The sequence below is a fragment of the Lactuca serriola genome, chromosome 6, assembly GCF_051521515.1.
Source record: "Lactuca serriola cultivar US96UC23 chromosome 6, Lser_US96UC23_V15, whole genome shotgun sequence".
Taxonomy (NCBI): domain Eukaryota; kingdom Viridiplantae; phylum Streptophyta; class Magnoliopsida; order Asterales; family Asteraceae; genus Lactuca; species Lactuca serriola.
In genome coordinates this window covers 56,762,479-56,773,507 of record NC_136413.1, presented here as the reverse complement: position 1 = coordinate 56,773,507, position 11,029 = coordinate 56,762,479, and the positions used below count along the sequence as shown (strand labels likewise).

Here is an 11,029-nt window from a genome sequence, read left to right as displayed (position 1 = left end):
AAAATAGTTTTTATTAAAATGTTTCTACAAAGAAAAAGGGTGTGATGCATGCAATCAACTGAGCTCAAGTAAGTATTTCCTAAAATACACATACATGTTTGATGTTTGATGTTTGATATAAGTATATGACAATTACATGCTATATTAGGCTAAGGATCTGCTTAGGATTTCATGATAGTATGCTAAGGGAGATGCTTATATATGCCTATTGATTGACCTTTTCAAACTACATGCTACTATGGATTCAAATATTGGATAGAATGATTCGATTATGTTATGCTTTGGTTTGGATAACTCGATGCTCGAATGCTGCTTGATTTGTGCTTCTAGACACCTCTACTACTATCAGGTAAATATTATGTGAATATGTAGGGTTACATGTTACAGGGATTAGATAATTTTTTAAAGGTTACTTTTAACTCTATTTCGCAGCTCTTGTCTAAGTCCAATCGTTGTAGGGTGAGACCTTGCAGTCAAAGAGCTATCTAGTGCATGTGGCCTGTAATTATATTAATGAGATAGTTAGTAGGTACTAGATGGAGTTTCTTCTGCAGCTGATGGTAGAGAGGTGTGAATGGAATCTAGGAAAGCCTAGGGAGTATTTTTAGCTTGATACTTGCACTGTTTAGCGATATGTATTCGTTTGAGAAGGGGTGTATGGGATTGGGTAGGATAAATATGGAGATGAGTAGTTACTTGGAGAACCCCAAATGATTATTCAGGAAAGTATGGATAGGTGTGGAAGATAGTATTGGGCTCGTACTACTGGAAGGACAGGATCCGTACTCGAATCTATGAAAATTTAGGGGATTCTAAGTAACTATTTAAGGGAAGATGACATGGTTTGGCACCATGATTCATTGCAGTGTGTTTCCGTCTTTATTGGTTTATCGTTTATGATCATTCATCCTGAGGATGTGTATGGTGGTTGTTTGGGTCTTAATGGCCATGTATGTTCGGGTTTGAATGGTGTAGACCATATGAGTTAGTTGATTTCGAGGTTTGGAGGGCCTCGCTCAAGGTAGTGTCAGTCGAGTCACGGGACTCGAGATGGTAGAGATTGTGATGGTTGGCTTGAGGATTGTATCCAGTGGCTAAGTGATTAGCGGATGGATTGGGATGTCACAATTTTTCAACATAGGTTATGTTCTTCTAGCTTTTTGTGTGTGGAGGAGAGAGAAAGAAGACATGTGATTCTTAGAGTTGGGGTGTACACCCATCATGGAGCTAGATAGTATAGATCTTGGTGGCAAATATGGTATTATGGGAATGCACAAGAGGATTCTTGTGGTATTGTTGCCTTGAGATGAGATCAATGGTCTGCTTTATTTAAAAATAGTTAGGTCAGGTGCTAGTTGATTGTTTAAGGGACCATGGGAAGTGAATCAGTAATGAAAACTTTCATTGTCTTTCATGTATCCCGACTTTGAGGATGATTCCTCTTTTATTTATGAATGGTTCTTGTAATGAATGGATGGATGGGGATTTGTAGACGAGGTGTGTGGTAGTCCATTCGCTTTCAGATCAAGGATAAGTGCTATGAATAGATTGTCAGAATTATTGCATATACACATATATGCGATTCTTGATGTTAGAAGCTATGAGTCTGTTTGAGCCAGTTTGGGATTTGGTCTGTTTGCAATTTTAGTTGGTGGTATTTCGAACCATAAGTGGGGGAGAACTAGGCCTTCTGCTGGGAGGATCATCAATCTGTTTGAGTTTATGGTTCCGACATCATAGGTCGTAGATATTCGCGAGGTATGTGAGATTTTGGTTTAAGATTTAGTGAAAACGGGGTACAGGGTAAGTTGCTATCAGATGTATGGGCTCAGGAAAACAAGGAGCTCATTGTATCTAGTTGTTCTTTCAGGGTTTCCGATGCTTAGGTCAAGAGGTGTATGGGCTGCTTGCGTTGAATATCAGTTGTTGATGGATTTGTTAGCTCGTTGTACAGATTGCTATCTATATTCTAGGATGAGCATTTGAATATATGTCAATCAACTTTAGAGTTGGTATGTGTAGTTCCTCATGGGCTTTATATAGTAGTGTATCGGATCAGTGGATTAGTTCTCAATGCATTCTCGGTCGTTAGCCATTTCGTTTATTGTCAATAGTTGAGGTTCTTCAAAAGCTTCGAGTTCTATCAGTGGAAGCTCAACGAATGTGCCACCCTATCTTCATTCTGTACATTCTACCTTTTGGTTTCTGTTATGGGTACTGACTATGGAAGTATCGTTCATATGGAGCTCTAATTTGGAAATTGTCCTTGGTTATTGGGAGTTCACATGTCGGAGCGGTATTGTTTAATTTTTCAGGCGTGGCTTTGGATCTACGTAGAATCCAATTTGGCATGTTGTGCGAACATAGTTGGTATCGGGATTGATTCGACCAAGGTTTTAGCAGCATCTCTAGATAAATTTGGAAGTTTTATCGAGCTAGTTACGTAGTGGAAGAATCTATTCAGTTTCAGTTAAGAGGTAGGATCTTGTTTCAGTAATTTATGAGGACGTTTTTGTTAACAATTGAGGTTCATCATTTGGTAGTTCACCCTTTGGGTAAGGTTGTGAGGAAAAAGGAACGAAGTAGATCCAGGGTTGGTTATGGGTTCTCTTAAGAGTGTATATTATGCTAAGTTCATTAGATATTGTCATGAGGGGTATATGTGGACCAAAAAAGATAGCAAACGAGCGATGTTGATTGGGTTCTTGCAAGTCGGTGGGTTGACGGTTGTGTATCTTTAGGCTCTTGTGGTGCTGGTTGAGAGTCTCCAGGTCAATAATGGAGTGACGACAAGATCGGTGTAGTACCATGATCCTATCATTTTATTGGTTAAAAGGTGTCAGAATGTATCGTGAACTAGTGGTTGCATGATTCATATGGGTGGGACTCGGTAGTCATTTGATTGATACTCTTAGGTCTCAGATCTTTAGTCTTATTGGCATGTTCGGGTGTTAGAGCATTGATTGGAAATCGGGTGACTCATTTACCAGTCGGTTTGGATCAAGAGGATAGTAAAAGTTTGTTGGGAGTATTAATTGTTCATCAGAAGTCTCTTGCAAAATGTTTGCATTATGAACCCCGTTTGCTTGTGGGCCGTCTATTAGGAGCTTGCGTACCTATTTTGGGTATCGGTTCTGAAATCTTGATTGATGGAGTTTTTTGTAAATATCTCAAGTTTCATGTCAGGTGGATGTACACCTCAGTTGATGATGGATTTGGATGCAACATGAAATTCTTAGATTGACGATAATTACAAATCGTGGAATTAGTGGGTTGGTGCTGACTTATTAGTAAGTCAAGTGCATATTTAAGGTTGTTGGGCACAATCTCCAGATTGGGATTGGGTGAAATTCACGATCAGTATATTTTGAGTATTCCTTCTGCATGGTTGAGTGGTGTTCCTAGTCAGGGACTAGGGGTGGGTACGATGAATGAAGATCAACAGTCTTAAGGAATAATTTATGGGGTTTAAATTGATGAGTTCCAGTTTTCTAGAATTTCCTGCCTTGAGTGGTTGCCGCTATGATTTGAGGTCTTCTAGTTATGAAGAGTAACGTAGTTGTTTTAGTTCTCAGGCAGAGCAATTGGGTTTCTTTCATTGGCTGAGGGTAGAGTGTTAAGGTTCATTCTTTCAGAGGGATAAGTGATATCTACAAAGATGTGGTTTGTATGGCAGGGTTGGAAGGTGGTAGTCTATATGGGATGAATCTTCAGCCTTAAACAGAATTCAAGAAGTCAGGGAAGGATTGACTAGGGTGGCAGAGGAAGTAGTAAGGAAAGATTTCAAGGACGAAATCTAATTAAAGTGGGGGGAGAGTCGTAACATCTTGTTTTTAGGATGCTTCTTAATTCAGGGTTTTTGGATTGTAATTCGACCATATGAAGGCCTTCGGTTTCAAGGGAATGGAGTTTAGACTCTAATAGATGTTGATGGTGTTTGATAAGTGACTTAAACCCTGGATAGTTCATTAGAACCCGAGGGGTAAAATAGGAAAGGTAATATTTTGAGATTCTTGTAAAAACTAAATATTATAGTTCGAGATTTTTTAGTTATAAGTAACTAGATAGAGTTGTGGGGATCGTCGATACCTTTCCGTGGATATAAAGATCATTGAAAACAGAGTTCAAACGAAGAAGTTATGGCTGTTTGAAGATAGATGAAGGGAGTATGGTAGTACACAGGGTGTCCACAAGGGAATACGCAGGGCGTACATCTTGAGGGTGGGATGCGTTTTTAGTGGAGTATGTAGGGCATAATTTCGTAGTGTAAAAACCCTAATATTTGGGTTTTCAGCCCCTTTTAAGGTATCTAACCCCTTAGGGTTCCTTCGTAACATCAGCCTCCACCTCCTTGATCCTCTAACTCGAACCCCTAGTCTCTTCTCACTTATTTTGTGCATTGGCATCATTTATGAGCTTATTTCTCCATTAGAAGGTGGAATCTTGAAGAACAAGGTGGTGACAAAGTGTATGGAAGAAGAGTTCACATATAGATCCAACAAGTTTGCCTCACTTTCGAACCATTAAAGGTAAAAAGCTTCAAACTTGCTCATTGGTTTCATAGATCTAGTCATTTGTCATATTTGCCATTTTTGGTCATTTTAGTGCAGAAAGTTTAGATCTTGAAAGTTTTTAACCTTGTTATGGATAAAGTTGGAAACTTTATTCATCTAAACATTATAATGATTCAAATCTGAAAGTTGGAGAATTGGACTTAATGGATTAAGATGAGAAAGATGTGTTTTTGTTCCCTTTGAGGCTTAAAGACTAGACCTTGGTTATTTGGGGCATCCTAATAGATAAAGTTGGAAACTTTATCCATTATGGAGCTATTAGAAACTGGATTTAAGTATTGGATGGTTAGCCTTTATGCATTAAGTAATTAATATGAAGATTGGAAAAAGAGGCATTACGTGGGGCGTAATCTGGACTATGCCCAACGTTGGTTGGTTTAAACTCGTTTTCTAGCTAAGACTCTATGCCTAGTGTAGAGCTAAGAGTACGCAACGTGTAGGTCAACAGAAGGTTGACTGATGACTTTTTGACCGGTTGACTTTTGGTTAACTATGAAGGGTTTAAGACTTAGAAGGGGAAAAAGGGTCTTTTGCCCAAACAAAGGTTAGGCCTGTTATTTTTGGACCTGTTAACTTGGAAAATTTCCTTAATTGTTAATCCAGGTTGCTTTGGTTAAGTCTAGAGTGAGGAGCTTTTCATAGCAGCTGCTCGAGTGTGTTTTACCTGACTATTGATTGAGATGAGTCTCCTCACAGTATTTACGGGTCGAAGGCACCAATGTCGGTCCATTGGATTATGTTTGTAGTATGCTAGCTGTCTTTGTGACTCTTGCATGTATTTGTGTCTATGTGTGGGTAGGGCTCACTATATGTGTTGGGCGGGGCCCATTGCATGTTACATACCTGTACCAGGCGTGGCCGATGAATACCGGATGGGACCCGATGTATGTATGGTATTTGGTATTTTGGGAAACTCACTAAGCTTCGTTATTACAGTTTATGTTTAAAATGTTTCAAGTACTTCTCATTCCAAATGGGAGACCTCGACGTGACTGCATCATATCCATCGTGGTTCCATATTTTATGACTCGATTTGTAATTTGATAACTATTAATACTATTTTATACTTGATGACTTTTGGAAATGAATGAATGTATGGTTGACTTGGTCAATTTAAAAATAAAATTTTTACTTAAAATTTCGGGACGCTACACAATATCGGTAAATTTATGACTTAGCTTTTGCTTTCTCTGATCCAATTTTGTTCACTATATGTGTTGGGCGGGGCCCATTGCATGTTACAGACCAGTTACCAGGCGAGGCCCGATGGATAGCGGATGGGGCCCGACGTATGTATGGTATTTTGTATTTTGGGGAACTCATTAAGTTTCGTTCTTACAGTTTACGTTAAAAATGTTTGAGGTACTTCTCGTTCCAAATGAGAGACCTTGACGTGACTGCATCACATCCATCGTTGTTCCGTATTTTATGGCTCTATTTGTAATCTGATAACTATTAATACTATTTTATACTTGATGACTTTTGGAAATGAATGAATGAAAGGTTGATTTTGTCGGTTTAAAAATAAAATTTTTACTTAAAATTTCGGGATGCTACACAATATCGGTAAATTTATGACTTAGCTTTTGCTTTCTCTGATCCGATTTTGGCATATTAGTCTTTCTATTCGGATGAGGATGAGAGTTCTGAGCTTGCTACACGTCAAGTTAATGATGTGTTTTGTAGTTGATTTTCTTTGGATCCGAAGGGTTTGGTGTATTGTTCGTAGGTTTTTCCCCTTTCTTCATCAGCTTCGGTTGACAGGACAGCATCGAATTCTGGACCTGGATTTCTCATAACTGTCCTCATGAATTTGCTGCTGATCTGTGTCCTTCAATACCTCAAGTTCTCTGTTGGGGCTTATATTTTGGCAAATCACGAGGAGTTCTGTTGGGAACTTGGTTATCCTTGCAGCTACTTCAGAATTTCGAACATCCACTACTTGTTCAAATCTAATTCTCTCACTAAACCATCTTTGATTTCGTGTTCATGGTTTTCGGATTAGGAGTTTGCATTCCGATTCTTTAATGTCAAGTCTCCATTAGTGGTTAACTACAGTCAAGTCTCTAAATGCCGAAACTTTGATACAAATCTAATTTCCAATGTCGTGTTAGAGTTAGCACTATAAACACCAAAGGAAAATGAGATATTAATTTGGAAGACTTAAAAACCAATCTACAACAGAATGTACCTAAGCATACTTCCAATCACGCCTAAAAATTAAAACTTATCATAGCGTAAAACTTTTGAACACTCCACATGCTTTCTGAATGGTAATAATGCAGTCTTGGTGAAGGGTATTGCCGGAGAAAATCACATTAGCTACCAGATTCTTGGTCATATTCAAGTCTAAAACAAGCATCAAAGGAAATCACAATAATAGTGACATGATCTTCTGCCAAAAGAAAATAAATTACAATAAATTTTTATCCACTAACATGGAGAAAGAAAATTTGTGTTTAAGGAAATGGATCTTTTAAGTAAGCACGCCACTTGTCAATAAATGCCAACTCATCTGGATCCAAGCATGGAAGTTCACAATCTTGGAGGGTGTTGATTATCTGCACAGTCTCTCCAAGAAGCTGGGCTGCAGCATGGACACTCGCCTCCCTTTTCTCTATTACACTTGTGTGGCATTTAATTGTAATGACTTGGGGTAAGTTGGTGAGACATGCAGCCAATATATCAGCTATCATTACTGATAACTGCACAAATAATTCCTCTTGGCTAAGCTCTTCAATGTTGGTGTTGTAAGAAAGCAGGATTGATTCGGTGATACGATACATTGAATTGGCACAAATAGACTTGCATTTGGAGTTTTCAATAAGTACTCCAATACCCGTACTTTCCACCTCAACAACCATCTTTTTAGCTGTATCCCTCAACCATTGAAGAATCTGTCCTGCTGTATTCACTTCAGGAGCAAAGATTTGTAGCTTGTTTCCTAACCATTTGTTGTAGACTTCAACTTCTACCCACAAAGTTTCAGCTGATTTTTGAATGCTTACATGCTCATCGATACCATTAAGACTTTCTTCCACAAGTTTGACATATACAAGACCTTCACTCACACCACTCAGCAAGCAATCGACTATGTTATTTTGGATGTTAGGAAGAGATATGGCGATGGTTGTCAAGGTTGCCAAAGGTAAGCTCCAGCAATTGAGAGGCTCTTGTAAAAGTAAAGGTGGAACATGATGGTTGTCAAACTTTTCAACTCCTTCAAAACCTGTAGATCCCTTTAGAAGCTTTATAAGATTGGAGGGTTCTTGTTTTTCAGCCTTCTTGATCAAGCTGTCGAACGATTTTGAAATCCGTTTCATTGTTATCCCAGCAAGCACCATATCGCCTTGAAGTTGTAAAGCATAATGGCTAAAGTTTTCATTTGTTTCATGTTGCTCAGAGTTTTTTAAAAACACAATACCAAATGCAATTAACATCGACTTTAACCACTTCCAACAACAGGAGCAATTAAAGATACAGATCACTATGAAAACTGGGATGCGGCCTATTATCTTGCATGCTACCACAACTGCCTTCTGAAATCGTATGCAAAATCCAAGGATGAGGGCCTCCAAATTATGGACATGAAACTTGAATTTTCGGCTACCAGAAACGAATGGTATGCTACTCTCTTTCAAATCAGATAACTTCTGAGTCCAGTAGCTCTCCACTTTAAAGACCTTCATATTGTTCCAAATCCATTTTATGGACAGTTTAAAGCTTAAGGCTGCAAAACATCTACAAAGTGGGGCAATAGTACCCAGCAAGGATCCGATAAATTGTATTATGAGAATCATCACCATTGACCACTTATAATCAGACTTATAGTCCTTTATATTTACAACAGTGAAAAGCATAAGAATAACATGTAAGACAGTAGTTAAAGCACATACTACCCCTGAAGCAGAGGTTGTAGCAGAGCAAGCTATCATAAATTGGGGGCTTCCAGTTCCTGCCATGATCCAGTAGTTGCTCACATGCTGCTTTAGCTTCTCAACAGTTAACACTCTTCCTGGTTGTTGCAGCTCTTGATCCATTAAAGCTGCTTCATGAGCTGATTGGTATTTCACTTCTAGTATCTGTTTGGACTTTACAATCGCTAAAGATGAACATGCATGTATCATCAGCAACATCAGTATCATAGCAACATAAATGATTGCTATTGACTGATTGTAAAAACTCAAATAGTTTGAATAATGATCACCACCTAACATGTGCTCCACTTCAGTGTTGGAAACAACACCGGTTTTTATTTGAATGCAAACATTCACAACCAATGTAATTACCAGTACAACCAAAGCTATGATGTTTGTGAAAAGTTCCTTGCTATCCATGGTTGCTAGAGAAGGCAATAAATTAGCCATCATGGTGCACATAAATCCCATGCTTCCAATCTTTGCAAACTGGTCCACGTCACCTGGCATTAAATTGCTTAGATCCATGGGTAGCTTCATTGCAACAGCTATTATAGATAGAGAAGCAGCATTCACAGTGAAGTATTTACACGGAAACCATAGTTTTCTGTTCCTCAAACCATGTATTAAATCAGCCACCATTGCAAAGCTGCAAAAAAGAGATGCTATGGCGATATAGATCCCAATCCATGGCATAGGTTCACTGAAACTGTTTTGCCGATCTGACCGATATACTATCAAAGCGTAAGACCTGAAGGAATGTATCAAATCATTTGGAACATTACCATAATACTCTAGTTGTTTCAAAAGCTGGAGATATTCAGTTAGCTTCGAACCCAAATTTATTTGCATCTCAGCGATAGAAAATGATGATCTAAGATAAATTAAAGGTAGTGCAGGAAGATGGTTTAGATATGGAAATTGCAGGATTTGTTTAAGGTAAGGAAGTGATAGAGGAAAGTCGTGATATTGTCCAAACAGGTTGTGTTTCTTTAGGTTTTAATTGAATTAGTTTGACTGTTGGATGAGGTCCTTATCACATCTAAATCAATTAGAATTTAAAACCAGAGAGATGGAAACTTAATAATTGGGGAAGAAACTACAAGGGAGTTTCTTAGAAGCCCGAAACTAATGCATACGTCTAATACTCCAAGAAAAATGAATTTAAAACAACCAACAGGCCGTCTGTTACCTGTTGCAGCTCTTGCAATTTTAACCAAGTTCACGCATGGTCAACATTAACAATTATTATTTTTTGTTTCAATCTTAAAAAACCATACTTCAAGAAATCATTGTTTGCAGACAACAACTAACCATGAAAGATATTTGCATTTCAACAAACGTCGTACGACCAAATAAACAATGAACATGACATTAATAATCAGCATAGAAAAATATATCAAAAGTAAATTAGCTGCTATTTATTTTTATTTTTTATTTTTTTTCCAACAACCTGAAATTATTAATAATGCTAGCGAGAAGTTAGAAAACGAAAAAACATTACCATAGTCTTTTTTTTTTTTTTGAACCGCAACAAACTTATATTAAAAACCCGCTAGCTAGGAGCTAGCAAATAAAAAATACAAAATTAATGCAACTAAGGAGTACAACTATTACTAGCCTTAATCAAGGAGTACAATTAATACTAGCCTTAACATGCTTAGAAGAAAACCAATGAAAGAAATGTTCTAAACTAGTATAAAAAAAAAATTGATTCTTAAACTCGAATGAACCGAAAAGAACCACACTCCTATAGGACCCGATCACCCAAATCACCGCCATGCACACAGACTCCACAATCACTCGTTCCATTCAAGCGGTTGGCCTAATATCAATCCAATTTACCATGTCTAGAGGAGCCAAAAAAGAAGGAAGCTTCAATTCAAGCCACAAATCAACCCGTCTCCAAACATGTTGCGCTATCTCACATTGGAAAAATAAATGCAAGATATCTTCCAGACCCCACTGACAAATAGGGCAAAGAACCGAATCCAACTCCAAACCTATATCCACCATAATTGATCTAAGAGGAAGAAGATGCAACAAAAAGCCCCATCAAAATATATTAACTTTAATAGGAACGTACTTGTTCCATCTCATAGCAATATTTCCCACCGGAAGTCTAACGGAATCAATTTGTCTTCTAATTGTGTTAACTGAAAAAGTACCACTTGAACCAAATACCCAACTCCATTTATCCGGAATAGAGGTCAACACGATCGGCCTTAAAAGACCCATAAGATTCTCGAATTGCAAGGCCTCCACCCGACATTTAATAGACCTACGCCAAAGAAGACTCCACTCCTCATCAGTCAAAAAATCATGAACAAAGGCCTTTTGTAAGAAGATAAAGCATAGAGCCTATTGAATTGAATCTTAAGCGAGACACCCCCACACCAATTGTCATCCCAATATATAGCCATAGACCCACCTAGCCACAGACCCACCTGCTGATGATCTTGTATCACTAATATTATTTAACTGTAATTAGATTAATTTATTAATCAATGTTACTTTGATAATATTAAACAAGTTACG

At 38.0% G+C, this 11,029-nt stretch overlaps 1 protein-coding gene across 1 annotated transcript; it reads right to left on the bottom strand.

The window, feature by feature from the left end:
* Window positions 1-7,033: 7,033 nt before the first annotated feature.
* Window positions 7,034-9,343, bottom strand: LOC145059781 (uncharacterized). The gene has a single exon (XM_079007568.1). It carries the CDS (start codon window positions 9,341-9,343, stop codon window positions 7,034-7,036), a length of 2,310 nt encoding a protein of 769 aa, XP_078863694.1.
* Between the last annotated feature and the right edge of the window lie 1,686 nt (window positions 9,344-11,029).